This window comes from Hyperolius riggenbachi, chromosome 9 (genome assembly GCF_040937935.1).
Source record: "Hyperolius riggenbachi isolate aHypRig1 chromosome 9, aHypRig1.pri, whole genome shotgun sequence".
Taxonomy (NCBI): Eukaryota; Metazoa; Chordata; class Amphibia; order Anura; family Hyperoliidae; genus Hyperolius; species Hyperolius riggenbachi.
Genome location: NC_090654.1, coordinates 14221947 through 14246599, shown reverse-complemented (window position 1 = coordinate 14246599; position 24653 = coordinate 14221947). Strand labels below are relative to the sequence as shown.

The 24653-nt window shown below is 45.8% G+C and overlaps 1 protein-coding gene across 1 annotated transcript in view; it reads left to right on the top strand.

The window, feature by feature from the left end:
• The first annotated feature begins 250 nt into the window (after window positions 1-250).
• Window positions 251-24653, top strand: part of LOC137531936 (man(5)GlcNAc(2)-PP-dolichol translocation protein RFT1-like) — a 106743-nt gene continuing 82340 nt past the window's right edge. Inside the window, exons 1-6 of the mRNA XM_068251973.1 lie at window positions 251-590; window positions 4643-4728; window positions 8908-9024; window positions 13700-13889; window positions 14035-14136; window positions 15238-15372. Of these exons, the coding sequence (XP_068108074.1) occupies window positions 525-590; window positions 4643-4728; window positions 8908-9024; window positions 13700-13889; window positions 14035-14136; window positions 15238-15372 (696 nt within the window). The 5' untranslated portion in view covers window positions 251-524. The remainder of the gene's footprint in view (window positions 591-4642; window positions 4729-8907; window positions 9025-13699; window positions 13890-14034; window positions 14137-15237; window positions 15373-24653) is intronic.

The following is a 24653-nucleotide window of genomic DNA, read 5'->3' as shown; positions in this document are numbered from 1 at the left end:
TATGTATCCCTGGTTTACTATACACTGTATAGCACAGGACTCAACTTACACACAATCTCCAGGAATGGCACCTGTGTGTAAGTAAGACCAGGCAGCCTGAATTACAGTGTGACACAGGTGTGGCTGGCAGGTGCATTACCTGGGCTTGGCTGCAGTGCGGTCCTCCAGCGCATGGTGGCAGCACCAGCTACATTACCAGCCGGCCTCAGTGTGATCTCGTGACCTCCACACGTGACACTCACTGACACTGACAGCTCAGCCTGCGGGAGGGGCGGGGGAGCTGGCGGAATGTCCGGGGCTCCGGTCACCGTATTGCGCTGTGCGGAGAAGATGAGAGCGGCGGTGTGAGCATAGCGCGGTGCCCACAGCAAAGATGGCGGCCGCGGCCTTACCGCGCTGAGTCGTATGAGAATATCGCGTTGCCCTCAGTAAAGATGGCGCCTCCTGTCTCGCTGAGCTGAGCTGTGAGCTACAACAAGAGGGAAATAGAAAGTTTCCGGAGAATCAGCTGTGGTGTCTCCAGCATGGGCTCCCCGCAGGATGTTCTGTCCGACACCACCAAGCTGGCCTCCTCCACCATGCTCTTGCAGGTACAGCAGCTGCTATCACCCACTGCCTGTCACAGGAGGGGGCTCACCTGAGTCACCCCAAATGTACTGCTTAATGAAAATACATCAAATACACTTCCTGACTATTCAGATTGGCTCAATTCCAGGGTATATACAGTTTGCATAAAATTTTAATGCAAGCTAGAATTATTAGCATCCCACTGACAGGCTGTAATTGGTATTGATGTTCAGTACTGTGTTAGCTATATGTGTTGAAAGGAAGTTTAGAAATAAGGATGATTACATTTATTGGCAAATTTGAATACATGGATTTTACCGCGGTGCAGAAATGAACATATAGCATGCGTCCGTGGTGGCGCTAGTCTTCTTTAGGGGATCCATCAGGAAACCTCATAGGGAAATTCCTCTAACGTGATTGGGTGGACAGCACTCTATGGAACGGCTAGGTTGTAGTAAATTAAGCCCTCACTATTCAGCCAATTACAATGCTTTGCGCTGTGATTGGAGAACTGTTCCTTATGAGGTTCCCTGCTGGGTCCCCTAAACTAGACTAGTGCCTCCATGGTTTCCTGCGGCCATGTGATGCGTTATTGTTCGCTGTGGAAAGATCTGATTGCCACAATTTTTCTGCACCTTTCATCTAATGTATGGGGGACCTACTGTAGTCTACTTTAGGGGAACCAGCAGGGAAGCCTCATAGGGAACAGTTCTCCGATCACTGCACCCTCAACAGCATGAAGCTTTGTGATTGTCTGGCGTATTTAATTAGATAACCACTCCACGCCAATTGGCGTGAAGTCCTGGGGCGGGGTTTTGCAGGAGATTGCGCATGCATCTCCACTTGGCGGAGCTCTGCTCTGTCATCAGTCTCCCAGTGGTGATCGGTGCTAGGAGACTGTTAGATGGTGAAACCGCCATCTATTTACACTGTACAGCGCTGTGATCTACGGCAGCGCTGTACTGGGGACAGCCGTGTGACACGGCTATCCCCTTAGGAGGCAGAAGAGCGATCGGCTGTCATAAGCTGAAAAAAAATAAACAAAAAATAAATAAATAAAACAGCGATCCGAGCCAACCAACCGGAAGCTCTGTTGGTGGGCAGAAAAGGGGGGGATTCAGTTGTGTGCTGTATATACCCTGCACTTCCGCCTCAGACTCCGTCAAGGTCATCAAATTCGCTGACGACACAGCAATCATCGGTCTCATCGGCGAAAACGGAGAGCGGGAATACCGCAGGGAGATAGGGAGAATCTGCGAGTGGTGCAAGAACAGCAACCTGGTCCTCAACGCAACAAAGACTGTTGAGCTGTTTGTTGATTTCAGGAGGAACCCTCCCACTCACCCACCAGTCTACATAGACGGAACCGAAGTCTCCAGAGTATCATCGGTCCGGTTCCTTGGCACAACCTTATCCACTGATCTAAGGTGGGAACAGAACACCATCAAAATTCAGAAGAAAGCACAGCAGAGGCTTTTCTTCCTGCGCCAACTTAAAAAATTTGGTATGCCTCGGGAGCTGCTGACCAGTTTCTACACCGCTACCACGGAGTCCATACTTTGCTCCTCAGTTATGGTCTGGTACGCCCGCGCAACGGCCAGCGACAGACATAAACTGCAAAGAATCATTAGTGAGGTGGAAAGGATCATCGGATCGCCCCTGCCACCTCTCGGTCTCCTCCACGCGGCTAGGATGAGGAAGAGGGCCACCAGGATTTCCTGCGACCCCGCCCACCCTGGCAGCCGCTTTTTTGAGCCCCTCCCATCCGGACTGAGCTTCCGTACTATCCCAACCAAGACCACTAGGCACAGGAACTCTTTCTTCCCCCAGGCAGTTCTGCTGCTCAACAATTCTGACCCCTGACTCTTCCATCCTAGTCTGCAACCAGCATACTTGCCTTAGTGGCTCTTCTGCCTTCTCTTCTGCATCTCCAACACACAATATCAAAATAGATGCTATCGTACTGTTATGCTGCTAGTATGTGGAACTGTAGCCGCTAATGTATTGTAAATGCTGTCAGTATGTGTAATTGTTGCCGTATATATGTAAAATGTACAACTGTCATTACGTATTTGACGTAGCCATGTGTACCACAAGCAATTCCGAGTACGGCACCACCGTACTTGGCGAATAAATCCATCTTGTATCTTGTATCTTGAATTGTGCCGAGTTGTGCGGCCCTGCAGCAAGGACTTACAGCTGCAGTGGCCTAAAGTGTACAAAATAGCCTGGTCACTAGGTAAGCCTACACTCCTCAAGTGGTTAATACAACCTATGTTGTAATTTCCTGTTGTAGTGGTCAGCTCTTACCTGGATAATTACTGTAACTTCACTCAGGAGGCAAACACTGGGCAAAAAAAAAAAAATTACTGAATAATCATCATAGCTGCTACTTAAAGGACAACTGTAGTGAGAAGATAATTGAGACTATCATATTTTGTTTTTCCTTTTAAGCAATACCAGTTGCCTGGCAGTCCTGTGGATCTATTTGGCTGCAGTTGTGTCTGAATCACACCAGAAACCAGCAGGCAGCTATTTTTATCAGATCTGACAATAATGTCAGGAACACTTGATCTGCTGCATGCTTGTTCAGGGGCTATGGCTAAAAGTATTAGAGGCAAAGGATCAGCAGGACAGCCAGGCAACTGGTATAGCTTAAAAGGAAATAAATATGGCAGCCTCCATATCCCTCTCACTTCGGACCAGAGGCTTTTTAAAATTCTTTTCTCAATTCCTGATGACAGTGTTTGGCTCGCAGTGATTACGGAGTCGGGAGCCAATGAAAATGGCTCCTGACCGATGGGGCGAAACTGAGTTCTATGCCGCCGGTGATGCGCTATTGCGTTCCATTCACTGGAGCCACGGCGCTTAAACTATGCCACATCAGGCTTAGGCAGCCGCAAGTGCGGTGTAGTTTTATTATCTATGGTTAAATTAATCACCTTCAAGAAGATTTGATTTGCTAACCTTGCTTTTTGCCTCCTGGGTGGGGCTATTTCAGCATATTAGGAAAATCATTTTTGGTAGAAAATGAGTGGAAATCTCACAAACAAGATTAAAGGGAACCAGAGAGGAACGGGGGGTGAAAAAAGGAAAAGATTTCATACATACCTGGGGTTTCTTCCAGCCCCATAAGCCTGAATCGCTCCCACGCCGCCATCCTCCGCTTCCTGGATCCGCCGGTACCAGGTCCCGTCACTTCCGGCGGACGCGGCCAATTGTTCGCATCACAGGGGCTCCCTCCATACATGTACGCATGCGGCTGCGCAGTTAACAGCCACATGCGTATCTGTATGGGGAGAGCACCCTGTGATGCGGAGAATTGGCCGCGTCCGCCGGCCGACTCACCGACTCGCGGCAATGACGGGACCCGGTGGCGGCAGATCCAGGCAGCGGAGGATGGCGGCGTGGGAGCGATCCGTGCGTACGGGGCTGGAGGAAGCCCCAGGTATGTATGTGTCATCCTCTCTGGTTCCCTTTAAAGACAACGGTAAAACCCAGAGAAGCTGTTACTCTTTACTCTGCCTAAAGCTAAAAACGTTTTTCTGAAGTTTCATTCATTTATTTTTTTAGCCACAAAATACTATGGGCTTGATTCATTCACTAAGACAAATGGCACGCCTTATCAAAGTTAACACGCCTTATCAGAGTAGCATAGCGAGCGCTACGAACTTATGCCTGCTAATTGGCAATGACTAGAGCTCCACTCATCCTGACCTGAGCCCCTGCGGGTGCGTATGCTACTGTTGATAAGGCATGCTATTTGTCTTACTAAATCAGGCCCTATAAATGGTAGCTGTGTAAAGACTATAGTAATACGCTATTACAGCAGAGGAAGCCAAGTACACACAATTGATCTAGAACGGCCAATTTTACCAATTCCATGCAGTCTGAGAGCTTTTCTACACAATCTGCTCATAGTATTTGAAATGTGTTGGTCCTCATGCTACATGGAGATGGTAGAATTGGCCATTGAAGATTGGAAGTGTGTACGCATCTTTAGTTACTATCCTCCGGTCGGGAAGGGTGGTGCCCAAACCCAGTTATCGCTCACTTTCTGTCTTTATCTCCACAGGTCCTCTTCCGTCTGCTCACCTTTGGTTTAAACGCCTTCACGCTGCGCTACGTCTCCAAGGAGACCATCGGTATTGTCAATGTGCGGTAAGATCCTCCTCCTGTATTTTCAGCATTAGTCTTGCCTAGTTTGACTTGCTAGAATAACTATTTTTCAGATAGAATATTTGAAAACTCACTAGGGCCTGTTTATAGTGGCGACAATCCTCAGATTGCCAGAAAGGTGTCACTGTGGCATAGAATTTAAAGTGGGATAAAATTCTGAAATAACATTAAATAAAAATGCGTTTTCCTACTTTTTATTACCCATCATTATCATATTTGCTTTTGTGCACAAGTAATATTGTCTGTTTACAAATTACAAATTTCTCAAAGTACAGTTTATATTCTCTGAAAGCTGCCATTGCATTTTAGTGCAAAGATGCTGTATTTATATAATATAACGTATCTAGTGATCACTTCTCAGCTCTTTCTGCTTCTCAGCTCAATATAGCTCAGTTTTGGCCATTAGCTAATGTTTACTAAATGTATCTGACAAAAGAATGTAAAGAAAAGATAATGCTATCACCTCTTCGGATGTGGCAAGAAGTGTTCTACTGAAGCAACGAGCTTTCCACTGAAGAACAGAGTGCTGTGTTTGAATGCTGTTCTGCTACAATTTTATTTTTGTAGTAGTAGATTTTATGCTGTAAATAATCTTTTAGAACAAAGAGGAAATGAGTTGTATACCACTTTAAGCTGAAAGCCACTTATATGCAGGATCGCCACAACTCCTGTTAATTATGAAGTTTGTCCTTTTAGGCTGCTTACACACTAAGACGTTACAGGCGCACGTTAGTGCGACTGTAACGCTCCCCCAACGTACAGCAATGTAACACAAGTGGGATGTTCACACTGCCCACGTTGCGTTACATGTAACGCTGCACGTTGTAGTGAAAGTGCAGCATGCTACGGCGTTAGAGCGGCTAAGCCGCGTTAGACTGTCTGCACATGCTCAGTCATGTTGGGGAGGAGCGGAGAGCGGCCAGGCACATGGCTAATTAATATTCACTGCACGCTGTGACGTGCACTGTTTACTTCCTGGCGCGGCCGCTCTGTGCGGCGATTGGCCGGCGGGACCACGTGATGCTGCATGCGTCCAAGAGTACGCATCACGGCATCACGGACGCCAGAGTGAGCTGCACAACGCGGCTCACTCTGACGTCCACATCGAAGAGCACCAGGCCTTGCATTAGGGGCACGTTATGCGACCTTAACGTAGCACCTAACGCAACGTCTTGGTGTGCAAGTAGCCTCAATAATGTGATGAGGAATCCGATCTCAAGTTTAGAGACGGACAGATGGTGTCTGCCACTTTGAAAGTGACAGGAAACACTTAGGTTGCCACTTTCTGGACAATCAGCATTTTTAAACGTGTCAATTTGTGGTCTCAGTAGAATTGAACAGCTGGCTTGTGGTTCACTGTATGTGATAAACAGATCCATACTACCAAAGGTGGCCCCACATGATACAATTAAATGATACAATCTTATGGCAATTCGATAAAAACCACCAGTTATCCTGAAAAATTGAAAGTTATTGTAATCTTCTTTTCATTCGACTGCGAATTTACCATTTTTTATTTAAAAAAAAAAAAAAAAAAAAAAGTCGAACAGGAGTAGTGGATTTTTCTGACCAATGTATAAATGTATAGACCCAAGCAAATTTTTCACAGTTTTTAATCTTTTTTTTTTTTTTTTTTTTTTTTCGTAATCGGGTAATAATTGAACACACGTGTGTGTGTGTGTGTGTGTGTGTGTGTGTGTGTGTGTGTGTGTGTTGATTGTAACTTTTTTTTTTTTTTTTTTATCAATCAGAAAGATTCATAGTAATTATTACATTGAAAAGACATTAAGACATTAAAAAACAATTAGTGTGTGTGGTCACCTTAAAGAGGAACTTCAGTGAAAATAATGCAATTAAAAAGTGCTTCATTTTTACAATAATTATCTATAAATGATTTAGTCAGTGTTTGCCCATTGTAAAATCTTTCCTCTCTCTGATTTACATTCTGACTTTTATCACATGGTGACACTTTTACTGCTGGCAGGTGATGTCAGTGGAAGGAGATGCTGCTTGCTTTTTTGGCAGTTGCAAATAGCTATTTCCCTCAATGCAACGTGGTTCACAGACAGGAAACTGCCAGGAGCATGGACCTGACATCACACAGTAGGAGGGGTTTCACCACAATATCAGCCATACAGCGCCCCCTGATGGTTTGTTTGTGAAAAGGAATAGATTTCTCATGGGAAAGGGGGTATCAGCTACTGATTGGGATGAAGTTTAATTCTTGGTTACGGTTTGTCTTTAAAGGAGACTCGCAATTTTACCAAGAAAAGCAGTTTGCCCTTGATAAAAAGAAGTGTCACTTAACCAAGGTATTTGCATCCAATTTTGATTGGCCAGTTTTACCACCTCCCTGTAGTATGAAGGCCAATAGATTTTAAATACTATGAACAGATGGTGTAGGTAAGCTCTCTTACTACATGGAGGTGGTATAATAAGCCAATTAAAATTGGTTGTGTGTACACATCCATAAGGTACCAACACATCTCTTGATTGATCTGCCACCAGATCGATCATCAGACATCCCTCTCTGACCGAATCTGATCAGAGAGGGGTCTATTGCTGACACACACTGCAGCCTGAATCTATTGGAAATTGTCCTAGCGCCACCACCTGCCAGGCAGTCCCCATGCAATGTATCCTTCTATTCCCCCTCCCTCTCTCTTCTTGGCCTGTGGTGAGTGCTGCAGGATCATCTGCCTTCCTTGTGCGACTCTTTGCCTCTTCCTGTGTCTGGCGTCTTTGAATTGCCCCTGGCAGCCACTTGTACCATGTGACACCGCGGCATATACTGACGTCACTGCATGCCGTGGTGTCATGGTACTGGTTCCGGGTGGCAATGGAGAAAGATGTCGGGCACAGCAGGAGCGTGCCAGCAGACAGGTGAGCCTGGAACACTACAATTTTGGGAGAGAGACCAGGCATTGAGAAATTTAACGTTGTTACAGCTGCCCAACTATTCGAGCCCTCAGAAAGATTTTGATGGGATCGATCGGGTGGCCATGTTGCGGCATCAACTCAGCTGGACATCAATGCCGGAAATTCAGTAATGTATGGGCACTCGTAGAGGGGTGGAAATCTGTTAGTAAGTCACCGTGTCTTAAAGTGTACCCAAACTGTTGCACAGGAGTCAGGAAAACACAGAGAAATCCACCCTGTGTGTGTTTATAGAGAACAGCTTTTCTAATTCTCCCTTCTCTGCAAGTAATGAGCCAGTGTAATTTGAGCGGTCAGCTCTTTGCCACGGGTGTGCCCAGTTTTGTGCTAATATGTAAACACAGGATACTAACTCTTTCTGTGCTCCCATAAAACCAGGAAGTAGACACTGCAGATTTATTGTAGGAGTTCTGTAAGCTGTAACAAATAATTGTCTCTTTAAAAGTTACTATGCTGTTGCTTATCGTTTAGAGCAGAGAGGAAGTTCTGAGTTTAGGTCCGCTTTAATGAAAAAGAAAAAAGCCCCCCAAAAATTGGGATTTTTTTTTGTATATCACATCAGTTTCACCAGACGACACACGCGGGCAGCAGTAAGTGACATACGACACATGCGGGCATGTGCCCGCGCAGAAGGCACCGACTTATCGGGGGGTCGGCAATCTTTACAGGCTGCCAGCGGGCAGCAGGAAGTGACATACATGCTAACTCACTGCACCCCCACCCCATCCCATGTCCCAATGCCTGTATTGAAGCTTGGTCATGCCAATGAAGCTACTTTTAAATTGACATACGACACATGCGGGCAGCAGGAAGTGACATAAGGCACATGCGGGCAGCAGGAAGTGACATATGGCACATGCGGGCAGCAGGAAGTGACATAGGACACATGCGGGCAGCAGGAAGTGACATAGGACACATGAGGGCTGCAGGAAGTGACATACGGCACGTGAGGGCAGCAGGAAGTGACATACGGCACGTGAGGGCAGCAGGAAGTGACATAGGGGACACACGCAGCGGAAAGTGACATACGACACACACGCAGCAGGAAGTGACATCACCCAGACGATGCTGCTGGAGGCTGCAGGCCGCAGTGGCTAAATATTCTGAAATGTATTGGAAAAGCTTTTCATTCTATTTATTTTGTAATAGTTGCTATAGAGTGCAGAGTCTATGAAAGGTTGTTATGCTGATATTCTCTTGTTTTATCATTGATGTCTCTGCTAGACTGACCCTGCTGTACACCACGGTGGTGTTCCTGGCCCGGGAAGCCTTCCGCAGAGCCTGCCTGAGCCATTCTGCACAGCAGAGCTGGAGACACACCATCCACCTCACCTGGCTGGCGTGAGTTTTTCTGAGAATTATTATTAAATCGGATGAAAATCGGTGCCGCCAAGAGCACGCCCGATCAACGATGCAATCACTCTTTGGTCGCATGTGTCAATCGGGCATGCTGGTATACCTCGGGCTGATATGCTCGATCGCGTGGGCGGCGGCAAAGGCTTGTGATATCAGGACGAGAGACAAATGTGACGAAACCCCTAGCGCTGATCTCCCGAATGTAAATGTGCCCCTCCCATGTGTGCATTCATACTTTACCTGTGGACAGTACTATGTTAAATGGTATAGTATAAATGCACACACGGGGGGCACATTTACACTACGGGGGGGCATCGGTAGATGTGGCGCACAACGCTGATTCTTGTAAGATTTTTGCTGAAATTGATCTGGAATCAACCTGCGGTGTGTGGGCAGCCGACAGGTGTCTCCCTCGGATCAGATTCAATTAGACCTCGTTCACATTGTGCTCCGATCGCGTTGGCTGCTTTTTTTTTTTTGCGATTTCTGTGTGTTGGAAGTTTTTGTTAAAGGACACATCCAAGCTATAAAAAAAAAAAAAAAAAAAAAAGGTCCACTTGCCTGGGGCTTCCTCCAGCCCTTGGCAGCCGTCCTGTGCCCTCGCTGCAGCTCCCGAGGCTCCCGGTCTTCTTCCCTGGCGCAGGTCGGGTTTCGGGTCGGCTTCTTCTGCGCTCCACGGCGCGGGTCACGTGGTCCGGCCGACGTCATCAGGACGGTATTGCGCAGTAGTAGTAGTAGTTCTGCGCCTGTGCAGTAGCGTCCAGATGACGTTGGCCGGACCACGTGACCCGCGCCGTGGAGCGCAGAAGAAGCCGACCTGAAACCCGACCTGCCGAGGTCGGCTTCGCCGGCGAACGGAAGCCTCTGGAGCTGCGGCAAGGGCATAGGACGGCTGCCACGGGCCGGAGGAAGCCCCAGGTAAGTGGATCTTTTTATTTTTAAAACCTTGGATCATTTCTTTAAGCACTTTTCTTAGCGCTTTTGCAGAGCGATTGCGTTTTTTACTTCCTGACGTCAGGATCCAGAAAAGGATAAATACAATGTATTTATTCCTAAAAACGCTCACGCAATCGCTGCACAAAGTGATTCTGTGAGCGTTTTGCATTTTTTGATACCTTCCATTGAGGTGGAATTGCTTTAAAAATGGCACATGCACCGCTTTTCTGAGCAGATCGGAAACGAACCGCTCAGATGTGAACTTTCTCATCTATATATATAATAGACTAAGTGCCTCAACCTTCAAACAAGAAGAAGTACTTTGCATGAGAAAATTTATGCGTGCTCAAACACCAAGTTTAAGGCCTCTTTTCCACGGACTGTTGAGCTGTGTGCTCAGCAAGCAGATACCAGGCAGCAGCAAGCAGTTACCAGGCAGCAGCGAGTAGTTACCAGGCAGCAGCGAGCAGTTACCAGGCAGCAACGAGCAGCAGGCAGCAGCGAGCAGTTACCAGGCAGCAGCGAGCAGTTACCAGGCAGCAGCGAGCAGTTACCAGGCAGCAGCGAGCAGTTACCAGGCAGCAGCGAGCAGTTACCAGGCAGCAGCGAGCAGTTACCAGGCAGCAGCGAGCAGTTACCAGGCAGCAGCGAGCAGTTACCAGGCAGCAGCGAGCAGTTACCAGGCAGCAGCGAGCAGTTACCAGGCAGCAGCGAGCAGTTACCAGGCAGCAGCGAGCAGTTACCAGGCAGCAGCGAGCAGTTACCAGGCAGCAGCGAGCAGTTGTGAGAGTTTGAGAGGCATTTCACTGCCTATCAACAGTCCATGGAAAAGAGGCCTTACCCTAGCAAGTCTGACATTGCAAATCTGGCCTAATTGGCTATTCATGAGGCAATGCTCATGCAAATGCATGCACAAACCAATACCACAAAGCAGTCACCCTGCTACATGCTACATTAGCACTATCCGGCTTAGTGCACACCAGAGCGGTTCGGCAGCGTTTTGCGATCCGCTTGCGGCTGCGGATACACTTGGGTAATGTATTTCAATGGGCTGGTGCACACCAGAGCGGGAGGCATTTTGCTGAAACGCATACTCCCGAGGTGAGGCATTTTTTGGATTGCGGAGGCGTTTCTGCCTCCAATGTAAAGTATAGGAAAAACGCAAACCGCTCTGAAAAACGGCAGTTCAGAGCGGTTTTGCAGGCGTTTTTGTTACAGAAGCTGTTCAGTAACAGCTTTACTGTAACAATATATGAAATCTACTACACCAAAAACGCTTTACAAAACCGCAAAATGCTAGGTGAAATGCTACAGAAAAATAAGAAAAAGCGTTTCAAAATCTGCTTGCATTTTGCGGATTTGCTAGCAGTTTTTGGTGTGCTCCAGGCCTCCAGGAGCGCCACGGGGAGGATTCCCAATGCCCCCTTTTTATACAACTTGGGGGACCGCAGGGTCCCAGGCTCTCTCACTGCCTGGAAAGAAACCACAGCGGCACCCCGGAGGGGGAGGCTGGGTGGCGCGGACGACCCCCCCCCCCCCCCAAGTGTGGCCAGCGCCGGGGAGAGCCGTCTGCACCCACCTCCCAATATTAAAAACAGGCACTTACCTTAACGTCCATTGCGTTCTGCTACATGCGCATTAATTTGGGGGCACCACATGAGAAAGGAGTGAAGCATGGGTCACCCCGAGCTTTAGAGCTCAGGGCTGGCTCACATACAGCACTCCAGAGGGGGGGAGGGGGGAGGACAGGCGCACTCACTCCAAGGTTCACACCACCGGAGCAAGCCATCCACCACCTGCCTCCAAAGGATACAAACTGCACAAAATGCTTTCCATGAGAAAATTAATGCGCATGTAGCAGAACCCAATGGACGTTAAGGTAAGTGGCTGTTTTTAATATTAAGAGGTGGGTGCGGACGGCTCTACCCAGCGCTGCGCCACCCAGCCTTCCACTCCGGGGTGCCGCTGTGGTTCCCAGGCAGCGAGAGAGCACTTTGCGGTATTGGTTTTTTGACCCTGCATAGTTTGGCATGGGAAAGCAAATGCATATTTGCATGAGCATTGCCTCATGAATAGCCAATTGGGCCAGATTTGGAAAGCCAGACTTGCTAGGGTTAAACTTGGTGTTTGAGCACGCAAAATTTTTCTCATGGAAAGCATTTTTTGCAGTTGTATCCTTTGGAGGCAGGTGGTGGATGGCTTGCTCTGGTGGTGTGAGCCCTGGAGTGAGTTGTCTGCGCCTGTCCTCCCCCCACCCCGGAGTGTTGTATGTGAGCCAGCCCTGAGCTCTAAAGCTCGGGGTGACCCATGCTTCACTCCTTTCTCATGTGGTGCCCCCAAGTTAATGTGCATGTTGCAGAACGCAATGGACGTTAAGGTAAGTGCCTGTTTTTAATATTGGGAGGTGGGTGCGGATGGCTCTCCCCGGCGCTGACCACACTTGGGGGGGGGGGGGGGGGGGGCCAGCTGCGCCACCCAGCCTCCCCCTCCGGGGTGCCGCTGTGGTTCCCAGGCAGTGAGAGAGCCTGGGACCCCGCAGTCCCCCGGTTGTATGGGGGCATTCGGAATCCTCCCCGTGGCGCTCCTGGATAGTGCTAATGTAGCATGAACTAATTCCCGCAGGGCGATCGCTTTGCGGTATTGGTTTTTGGACCCTGCATAGTTTGGCATGCGAAAGCAAATGCATATTTGCATGAGCATTGCCTCATGAATAGCCAATTAGGCCGGATTTGCAAAGCCAGACTTGCTAGGGTTAAACTTGGTGTTTGAGCACGCATACATTTTCTCATGGAAAGCCTACTTCTTCTTGCTTCAAGGTTGAGGCACGTACTCTATTAGATAGATAGATGCGGCGTATGCTACGACGCGGGTTGGCTAGTAGAGAATAATTGTACAAGCGCTTTCAGGTCGATTTTGAAAATCGCCAGCGCTTAAAAAATATCAAAAATGCCCCTAGTGTGAGCGAACCCTCAGAGAGAGATTTGTCTTTTGGTCGAATCTGCCCATCATCTCTAGATGTATGGCTACCTTTAGGGCTCTTTCACACCAAGACGTTGCGTTAGATACAACGTTAAGGTCGCATAACGTGCACCTAACACAACGCATGTTAGTATTGAAGTTGGACGTTATATAGAGCCGCGTTATGCGTCTCTTGATGCGTACTTTTTGACGCATACTATCGAACTAAAACGGCGCATGCGGAAAATTAAAAAAATTAAAAACAAACAGTGCTGAGCATGTGCAAACATCCGAACGCAGCCACATACGAGTATAACACACAGCTTGTTGCTCCTTCATTTACCGTGCTGCGTTATACTCCAACGCAACGTGTGCACTGTGAACAGCCCCATTGACTTTGTATTGCTGTCAGTTGGGCTGCGTTACAGGCTGCTCTAACGTGCGCCTGTAACGTCCCAATGTGAAAGCAGCCTAAGATATCCTGTAGTTTGTCAAGGTGATCTAATCAGTCAGTAAATCGATACAAGTGTGCCTAGCATTATATACCTCTATCTAGTGTACAATCTGAATTAATTATGAAATGTGGGGAATCTGTATAAACTATACTTATGTAGTGCAGTTGATGTTCTTTGTGAGTAGCCAGTAAAGTTTCATTCTGTACGACAAAACTGACTTTCTGGAAACCATAATTGAACGGCTTCTGTATTCCTGTTGACTGTTGTGGATTACGTTTTTCCTGATCTGTCATGGTTGGTTGTGGTTGTAGGGTGCCGCTGGGGATCGGCTGGGCCGGGATTCTGGGGTGGATATGGCTGAGGGTCTTGGAAGTGCCGGATCGGGAAGAGATCCCCCATTACGGCACCGGAGTCCTGGCGTTTGGCGTTTCGGCAGTGCTGGAGCTGATGGCAGAACCGTTCTGGGTCTTGGCGCAGGCTCATCTGTTCGTCAGGCTAAAGGTAAGTGTGGCGTGTTTATTCTGATGATGGATTGTAGTAATATGTTCCAGAAAAGCAACATTCTCAGCCTGCTGTTAGCTGCTTCAGCTGGATGGTATCTTGTGATATGTCCAAATTTTGTATCATTTCTCTGTTATTGTCCTAGGTGATTGCGGAGAGTCTGGCAGTGATCCTCCGATGTTCCGTCACTGTCCTTCTAGTGCTTGTATGGCCTCACTGGGGACTCCTCATCTTCTCATTCACCCAGGTAAGGTAACTGCAATATATTATTATTCCTGTGAGCTCCTCTGAGGACAGTCAGTGACATGACTATGTACTCTGTACAGTGCTGCAGAAGATGTCAGTGCTATATAAATACATAATAATAATATGGCAAGACATTAGACTATGACTATGGTAGGATTAGACTGTGAGCTCCTCTGAGGACAGTCAGTGACATGACTCTGTACTCTGTAAAGTGCTGCAGAAGATGTCAGTGCTATATAAATACATAATAATAATATGGTAGGACATTAGACTGTGACTATGGCAGGATTAGATTGTGAGCTCCTCTGAGGACAGTCAGTGACATGACTCTGTACTCTGTAAAGTGCTGCAGAAGATGTCAGTGCTATATAAATACATAATAATAATATGGTAGGACATTAGACTGATTATGGTAGGATTAGATTGTGAGCTCCTCTGAGGACAGTCAGTGACATGACTATGTACTCTGTAATGTGCTGCAGAAGATGTCACAGTGCTATATAAATACATAATAATAATATGGTAGGACATTAGACTGTGACTATGGCAGGATTAGAGTGTGAGCTCCTCTGAGGACAGTCAGTGACATGTCTATGTACTCTGTAAAGTGCTGCAGAAGATGTCAGTGCTATATAAATACATAATAATAATATGGTAGGACATTAGACTGTGACTATGGCAGGATTAGATTGTGAGCTCCTCTGAGGACAGTCAGTGACATGACTCTGTACTCTGTAAAGTGCTGCAGAAGATGTCAGTGCTATATAAATACATAATAATAATATGGTAGGACATTAGACTGACTATGGTAGGATTAGATTGTGAGCTCCTCTGAGGACAGTCAGTGACATGACTATGTACTCTGTAATGTGCTGCAGAAGATGTCACAGTGCTATATAAATACATAATAATAATATGGTAGGACATTAGACTATGACTATGGTAGGATTAGACTGCGAGCTCCTCTGAGGACAGTCAGTGACATGACTATGTACTCTGTAAAGTGCTGCAGGAGATGTCAGCGACTGTTCAGTGTCTAGACAGCGGGAAAGAAGCACTGTGGGCAACGCTGCTGATCCCCACCCCCCTTTTGTCTTTACAGGTCCTGTACACCAGCCTGCTGACTCTGTGCTATGTGCTGTACTTTGCACAGTTCCTGGGATCTACGGAAGCCGAGAAGAAATCGTTTCCATTGCGCAGCATGAAGGATTTCCTCCCCCAATACTCGGCATCGCAGGTAAGGCCACTGATAATGGAGGACAGATTGCATGTCGGACGGCTAAATTCTGTTACCATTCTTTTAAGATTTCTGCTTTAAAGGGAAGATCCGATGAAAAAAAAAAAGTTCAACGTACCCGGGGCTTCCTCCAGCCCCTGGCAGCCGATATGTCCCTCGCCGCAGCTCCGGGGTATCCCCAGGTCTTTTCTGTTGCAGATGCCGTCCTCACCAGGTCAGCATCTTCTTTGCCTGCGCAAGTGCGGCTGTGTCGCTCACATGGTCTGTAGCATTTAAACACGAGCAGCGCGCCCACGCGCTCGCACAGGCATAGAAGATGCCGACCTCGCCAGGTCCAACGGAGGGGACACCGGAGCTGTGGCGAGGGACATATCGGCTGCCAGGGGCTGGAGGAAGCCCCCAGTAAGTAGAACTTTTTTTTTTTATGTCCTTGGATCTCCCCTAAATAAGGAAGTGAAATCGATGTACTGATGACAGCGGCTGCATTTGATTGGTCCGTTTCCAAGTGGCATAAATTAGTATAACATTTGCATCAACTTGGAATTATTAGCATCTCATATAGACCATCCCCAGTGATCGGATAAGCTGGATGATGTTGAAGGTAACGATCGGAGAAGGAAGTATTTTGTGGTTATGAGAAAAAGGTCTGTCCACTTTCCGTATTGTATGTCTTGGTTTATTTTGTAGTTATGATGGTAAGAGGTCAGATTTCGGGTGTTTTAAAATTTGAAAACTAACTAAGGAAATTTGCACTTGAGTCACAATGCTATCTGGAAATAAACTTTATTGCACATCATATGTGTAGACAAACATCATCCACTTGTGGAGATAATTTAAACACAGTTTCTGCAAAGATAGCCGTGAGGCTATGATGCAGTTTTTGTTATATTTCTGACACATGCACTATATTTATCAGGGCTGTGGAGTCGGTCCAAAAATCCACCGACTCCGACTCCTCCGTTTAGGATTCCTCCGACTCCTCTAATTTGCATATTACAATTTTGTTGATTGAAAGTATGTAACATGAAATTCGTCTCTTAACTGCCAACGCTTAGGAATTTTACAAGACAACTGAAGTGAGAAGGATATGTAGACTACTATATTTATTCCCTTTAGACTAAAACTAGTCCTTGGTAAGAGTACTTGTAAAAGGTACAGACCGGAACAAAGAACATCTATCAGGCCCTAGGCAATGTAAGTGTGGGTACATGTAAGAGTGATGTGCAGGTACTCTGCAGGGGAATGAGGAGATTCTTCCTCTATTACACATGCTTCATGCACAATCTGAACAAGGTTTATGGGTGACAGACAACACCTCTGTGTTCAATGTGCACAACATTCTCAGTGGATTCCCTGCAGCTCTGTGGGGAGTGCATATGTAGAGTATAGTACTACTGTGTAACAAAGTAAACTTGAGACAGATGAAATTAAAGTTTTATACATACCTGGGGCTTCCTCCAGCCGCCTTCAGGATAATCAGTCCCTCGTTGTCCTCCTCCACCACCTGGATCTTCTGCTATGAGTCCAGGTACTTGAGCCAGTCGGGCGTAGTGCGCATGCACACACTCCGCCGCCAGGAGCATACTACACCTGTGCAGCACTATTGCGCAGGTGCAGAATGTTCCTGGCTGTGGGAGCAGCATGCGGCCGGACAGCGCTGACTGGCTGAATTACCAGGACTCATAGCAGAAGATCCGGGTGGTGGAGGACAGTGAGGGACTGATTAGCCTGAAGGGGGCTGGAGGAAGCCCCAGGTATGTATAAAACTTTACTTTTCATCCAACTCAGGTACCCTTTAATTTGTAGTCACCAAACCAAATTTTAACAACATATCAAATTATTTGATTTCATCAGCAAAGGGAGTGCATACATTTGCATAAATCAGCATCAGTGCAGAATTATTTCCATCTCATTGACCATCTCTATTAGTGACACAGCTACATATCAGGCTTTATTCTTACAGCATAGATGTTATTTAGTATATATAAGAGATTCCTGTGTACACATCATATATACAGTCACAATCAGATCTGTATATCTGACCTTAAAAATACGGGGACTGCTTTATTGAAGCAGCACAAGTAACTAATTTTGATTGGTTTATTTCATTTTTGTGGACTAAGCACAGCTATTACTGTATATATACTGTATATATACATTATTTTTAATGACTATTATCTGAGAAATAGAACATTTTATCATATTTTCTATTTTAATTACAGTTACAAATTCATTAGGAGTCGGTGCATTTTTTCCCGACTCCAGGCACCCAAAATTGCCCGACTCCACGACTCCGACTCCACGACTCCGACTCCACAGCCCTGAAATTTATATTGTGTAGTACTGTATGCGCCTGTGCACTTTGATTTCCCCTAACAAAGCCCCCATTTTTTAGTGCATTGAAACATGTTGGGTGATGTGCTCTGCCTCGTTCACACTGGGTGCGTTCAGAAGCATAATTAAGCGCATCATAAAAAATGCGTTACACAACGTGTTTCAGTGTGCTTTTTGTGGACCAATGCGTTTTACATGCGCTTCAAAGCACTTGAACATGTTTTTGTCCAGCAGGCATTTTGCTTACTTCATTGTCCATTTAGATTTGTTTTCATTTGCAATTGTTTTTTTTTTTTTGTTTTTTTTTAATTGGGTGTAAAAAACGCGCCTCCAAAGCTATGCGTTTCTCTGCGCTAAAAAAGCACTCCCATTCACTTGTATTTCTGTACGATTCACAACCCAACGCATGCAAATGCATTTACCACTACGTTTCTAAAACGGACAGGAACAAAGTGCATAGCTGTGAACGTGGTGTATTAGAATCAATGTAAAAAGCACTGTACCTAGCAATACAAAGGGAAACGCGTACAGCAACGTCCCTAGTGTGAGCGAGGCCTAAGGGTTCTTTCACATTAGGCTGACCCCTCCTTCCATGAACCCGATTTTGTGCATGCATTATGAATTACGGCGTGACGTTGGGAAGTTGCGATTCGGCGCATATCAGCGGCGCTGGTTCTAATTTACCTGACTGAAAACCACCTGCGATTAAAAGCTCCCAGAAGCGTTACAAAGGAACGCTCTGGAACGCTTTGTCTAATGTGAAGGGAAACATGCAAGTCTATAGACTTGGTTACTCCGCTTACAACATCCTAGGAGTGATCCATCAAAGCGGACGGAACAGCTCCTAACGTGAAAAAGCCCTAAGGACTGGTTCACACTGGGCGATTCTTCAGCGCTTTGCTGATCACCGGCGATCCGCAAAGCCCTGCTACAATGTATCCCTATGGATACAGTCACACTGCAGCAGTTGCGATTTCTATTAATCGCAAACGCTCTGTATGCATCGTTTTGGGGGGGATTGTGCAGCGATTCTCACTCTACGGAACGGGAATCACAAGCGCAAATCACGCTGAATCGCAAGATTCTGCCCCCAAATCGCGATCACAGAGCCGACCGCTATCACGGGCTAAGAGCCGAGTGTGAACCGGCCCGTAGTAATCGAAACCTCTCCCAGATCAGTCTAATGGTGGCCATACATGGTACAATTTCTGTCTTACCATTTCTATGTAGTATAAGGGTAAATTTAAGTGAATATACTGAGGATAATTTAGGCAGTTCCCTTATATTACATAGACATGGTAAGATTGTATGAAAAAATTGTACCATGTATCGCCACCATAAGGACCCCTTCACACTGCAAATCCGATTGGCGATTCCGGTTTTCCCTGGATGTTCTCAAAAGAAAATCGCAGCATGCAGTACCGATTAAAAATCAAAATCGCATGTAGTGTGCAAGAGGCCTAAAGGTGGCCAAACACCATATAATTTTCAATTTCAGTCTTTTCAATTTGAAGAATTGCAATAAATGTTTCTGACTGTATGTAACATTTCAAAAATCTCACCAATGTACCACGCGTGTGAAAGCTCTGAGAAAATTGCTCGGGAGTATATATAAGGAAATTGACCTACACTATCCTACACCATTAAATTTTCATAAAAATTGATCATGAAAATCCACCACTCCCGATCGACTTTTATCAAATAAAAATTGGATATCTGGTCAGATTTCTTGCTCAAATAAAAAAATTTGAATTTTTTTTTTAGGAAAATCCGATCATTTTTATTGAATTGCTGTAAAATCGGATCATTTTATTGTATTGTGTGTGGATACCTTAAAGCTGCTTTAATTAAGTATCATTATCATTGAAGGCCTACTATTTATTATCTTTGTACCATTTAAATATATATTAAGTTAAAGCTGTTTTTTTTTTTTCGCCTGTATCGAGGAAAAACTTCCCCTGGGGGGTACTCGCCTCTGGTGGGGGAAGCCTCCGGATCCTATCGAGGCTTCCCCTGTCTTCCTCGGTCCCACGGTGGCGGCAAAAATCCTCCTGGAGCGCCGGCGATGTAAATATTTACCTTCCTGGCTCCAGCGCAGGCGCAGTATTGGCTCTCTGCTCGGAGATAGTCGGAAATAGACGATCACTGTCGGGCCGCTCTGCTGTGTAGGCGCAAGTCTCCTGGGCCTGCGTAGTAGATCGGACCCGACAGAGATCAGCTATTTCCACCTATCTCCGTGCTGAGAGCTGCAACAGCGCCCCCACTGGAGCCAGGGAAGGTAAGTATAACAAGCATTGTCAGGCTTGTCGGGGGAGGATTCCGGGACGCTTCGGGGGAGCCAGCGCTGGATTGCCTGCAGCTACAGGGGAGAGGGAAGCCTCATTGTGACCCTGAGGCTTCCACCTCCTGAGGTAAGTAACCCCAGGGAACTTTTTTTTCTTACAGGTTCTCTTTAACGTTCTATATTGGTATAAAATTGTGTTTTGGTAATAGAGATAAGTCAGATGGCTAGTGATTACCTCAAATATATTAAAAACACTAAAAAAATGGTGAATAATTCCTGCTAACAGGAGAAATGTTTTTCTGTAAAGGTCATTATGCTGTTGCGTATCTTTTACAGCAGAGAGGAAGTTCTGAGTTCAGGTCCGCTTTAAGGGCCCTTTTCCACCTGCAATCGCTAGCGTTCATGCTGAACGCTAGCGATTGCTGAATCGCAAAACCGGCGATTCCCAAGACGTTTGCGGCCGCAATTTTGCTATGCACTGCATAGCAAAATCGCGGCAATTATCGCTCCGCCGCGCGTTCGCGTTCCCGACAAAAGCGAATCGCGGTAGTGGAAATGACCTACCGCGATTCCTATGTTAAAAAGCAAACCGTAGCGATTTTAAAATCGCTAGCGGTTTGCGGTTTTGCGATTCAGCCAGCGCTGGTGGAAAAGGGCCCTAAAGGACAACTATCAATTTAAGCAACTTATTTTAAATAAATGGTATGTTAGGGCACACATCACCACAAGTACCAGAATCACAACGCATGTTGATTCATAAAACGAAAGCTCAATCATCGAGCACTTCCTAGTAACTACTAGCTTCGTGTATATAGTGTATAAAAAGTAAAATTAAAGTAAAAAACTTAAAAATAAATTGAATATGTGATGATACCTCAGGGCCTGAGCTCACTGCTGCGTTTTTAAAAACGCATAGAAACGCTTTTAAGCGTTTGGAAATGCATTTTAAAGCGTTTCAATGTGTTTTGACGTGTTTGAACACGTTATAATGCATCTAAATGCTTTTTAAAATGCTTAGAAATACATGCGTTTCTATGCGCTTTTAAAAACGTATTAGTGGGCTCAGGCATTCCCTTTTTTAAAAAAAAGTAACAGTTTAAAAAAATAGTTACCTTAGGGTCTGAGCCTTTTTAATATGTATGCAGTGTTCTCCCCAGAAGTTTTTTCCAGCCGGGTGGCATGAAAAAGTAGTCGCGTGAAGCGCGATGAGAGAAGGCAGGTTCGGCGTTTCTCTGTGCAACTCTGCTTACATCATAGGTGGAGAAATAAAAGGCAAGCCGATGACAGCCAGGTGCCCACAAAAATTAGCCGGGTGGAGCAACCGGCTAAAAGAGCCTGGGAAAAACACTGTGTATGTAATAAGGGTATATTACTGTTATTTTAGCAAATAAGGGGCTTGTAATTATTGATAGGGTAGAAACAGAAAAAATACACCTTTGTTTCCAAATAATATGTTGTCACCATACATTGTACTAGGAACATAATGTAAATGTTGTGATTGTGGGGACAAATGGGTAATTAAAATGTGTGGGTTTTATCTATAGTAGCATTGTTTATTTTAAAACTATAAGGGATGGAATTGGAGAGAGTGTATTTTTTCACTTTTTTTTTTCTTGTAGTTCCCTATAAAATGTATAGAAAGTAAAGTAAGTACCGAAAGCAAGTTTCACCCCCAAAAAGCCTAATTTGTGGGGAAAAAAAACAACAAGATATAGATCAATTTAGGTGTGATAGGTAGTGATAAAGTTATTGGCGAATGAATGGGGGGGAAGCGCTGATGCGAAAAGTGCTGCCGCCCTTAAAGAGTAACGGTTAGGCATAAAATACAATATCAATTCTCTGTTGGGTAAAAAGGATGCTAACCAGGCAATTCAAAAATGTAAAATAAATTGTAACTTTTTTTTCAAATAGCTTTTCTCACCCTATGCCCCCAGGCTCTATACTCGTACATAGACGCAAAAGAGAAGTGACATGGCATGCTGAATCAGCCTGATTGGCTGAAGCCTCTGTCTCTCACCTCTCCTTTCTGATTGGCCGCCTGGTCTCCCCTTCACTGTGGTGGTCGCAGCGACTGCTAGGTCGCAGGGAGGAGGGCCAGAGGCTTTCACCTGTCACTGTCCTCTGCCCCCCTCCTCCAGTGGCACGTCTGCGCCCCCCCCCCCCCCTTTACTTCTGCAGGCGGCGCATTCTCCCTCTTCCCTGCACTGAACATTGGGGAAGGATGAAGGCAGTGCACACAGACTCCCCTAATAATGGTTCCAGGAGCTGTAGTTCCCGTCTATACTCTCTGCACTGCTGCCGGCGGTAGTGCAGAGAACAGATGGGAACGGCAGCGCTTGGATCCATTAGTAGATTAGTCTGTGCCTGCTGCCTTTATTCCTCCCCGCTGTGCTCAGAATCAGTACGGGGGGGGGGGGGGGGGGGGATGCGAGGTATTCTTGAGCGGGAGGACACAGGATGGCCACTGCCAGGACCAGCATTATCCATTATTAAAGGGAACCAGAGATGAAAGTTTCACACAAAATAAACATATCAGTCGATAGCTTGTAAAGAATAAAGGCTCTACCTGATAATTTTGCCGCTCTGGTGTGCCTTTTTTAGTGTTTTTTTTATCCATTATTGCTCCAGGAAAAATCAAATATGGCCGCCGGCTCATACCTGTTCTGCTTCCGGGTTATAAGTTGTTCTGGATGTGCTGTCTAGGCTATATGAGACTAGGCTGCTATCTGGGCTAAATGCAGCCTTTCATCTACAGTATGTGCTTTCATTTTGGTATGATGTGAATGGAATGGAAACTGCAGTCATCATCAGTATTGAGAAAGCCTGATCTATGCAGACAGAGTGCACACAGAGCACACAGGGATCATATTGCAGCCACACTCTGGCCTAGTGCACACCAGAGCGGTTCGGCTGCGGTTTGCGATCCGCTTGCGGGTGCGGATCCGCTAGGGTAATGTATTTCAATGGGCTGGTGCACACCAGAGCGGGAGGCGTTTTGCAGAAACGCATACTCCCGGGTTGCTGCAGATTTTGGATTGCGGATGCGTTTCTGCCTTAATGTTAAGTATAGGAAAAACGCAAACTGCTCTGAAAAACGGCACTTCAGAGCGGTTTGCCAGGCGTTTTTTGTTACAGTAGCTGTTCAGTAACAGCTTTACTGTAACAATACATTAAATCTACTACACCAAAACCGCTTCACAAAACCGCAAAATGCTAGCTGAAACGCTGCAGAAAAAGAAGATAAAGCGTTTCAAAATCTGCTAGCATTTTGCGGATCTGCTAGCGGTTTTTGGTGTGCACCAGGCCTCTCTCAGCAGGAGCTGCCCCTCCCATGTCATCACAGCTCTCAGTATGCAAAGCAGGAAATCTGAGCCAGGAGGGGGCAGGCTTGGGCTTGAAAAGACTCCACAGAAGAGTGACTCAGCTATAATGATTCCAGGTATAACCTCGACTGAATAGTCGGTGGATTCTTATCACAGTTGCTAATAGACTAATTAAGCAGATAACAATGAAACTAAAAGCAGGGTAGGTGTTTACTGTCATGTTCCCACTAATAAATGTAATAAAATACATGAGGGTGCTTCATCTCTGGTTCTCTTTAAAATTAAAAAAGCTCTAAAATCCAAAATGTGGATAGTGTAATACATCTGTTATGTAAGTAGAGCAGGTATTTATCTAATTACATGTGTTTTTTTGTTGGGGTAGGGGTTCATATTTGGCTAAAACAACCCACAGGCTGAAATGCAGATATGGGTATGTGGCTTTCAACCATGGCCTCAGTTCTGGTAGCTATGTGAGGTAAATATTTTTTTTTTTTGTAGGTAAAATACTTCCTGCGGTATTTTCCTCTCTTTTTTAGCAATTCTGAATGATTTTCTGCATTTCTGAACATGAGGTATAGGGATGGTCGGAAATGCCAATTTCCGATTCCGCTTTCCGCCACCAATTTCCGCATTCCAATGCGGAATTTCCGCCGGAAATCGCGGAAATTCCGCCCGACTTTAACATCGATTTTCTCAAAAACTATAAGGTCTTCTTGAAATTAACCGTTGATTAACCGTTAAAGTCAGCGGATTTTTCCTGTAATGTAAATGCAGAAAATAGGCAGAAGCAGATTTTCTGCATTTTACATTACAGTAAAAATCCGCCGACTTTAGCAGTTAATAGCAAAGCCCCCGTAAGCCCTAGAAACACCAAATTTTCAGGGGTTATTAAACTGAATCTTGTGAACAAGATTCAAAAAAAAGTTTTCAAAAAGACCTTCTAGTTTTTGAGAAAATCAATGTTAAAGTTAGGCGGAATTTCCACGATTTCCGGCGGAAATTTCCGCGATTTCCGGCGGAAATCCGCCTAAAGCACTTGCATTACCGATTTCCGCATTCCGATGCGGAAATGCAATTTCCAATCGGAATTTCGGAAATTGCATTTCCGCGGAATCCGAATGACCATCCCTAATGAGGTAAAACGTGCGGTATTTCAGCGGTAAGCATGCAGTAAATAAATAGTTGTAGTCTTTGTCTTCCATGAGTTAGGACAGTCTTTGGAAGATGTTTTTTTTTTTTTGGGGGGGGGGGAGGTGTATTTGATGATGTAGCAACCTATGAAAAGTATGTTTATAGGCATTCCTTATTAAGGGCCCTTTCACACCAGAGGGATTTTTCGG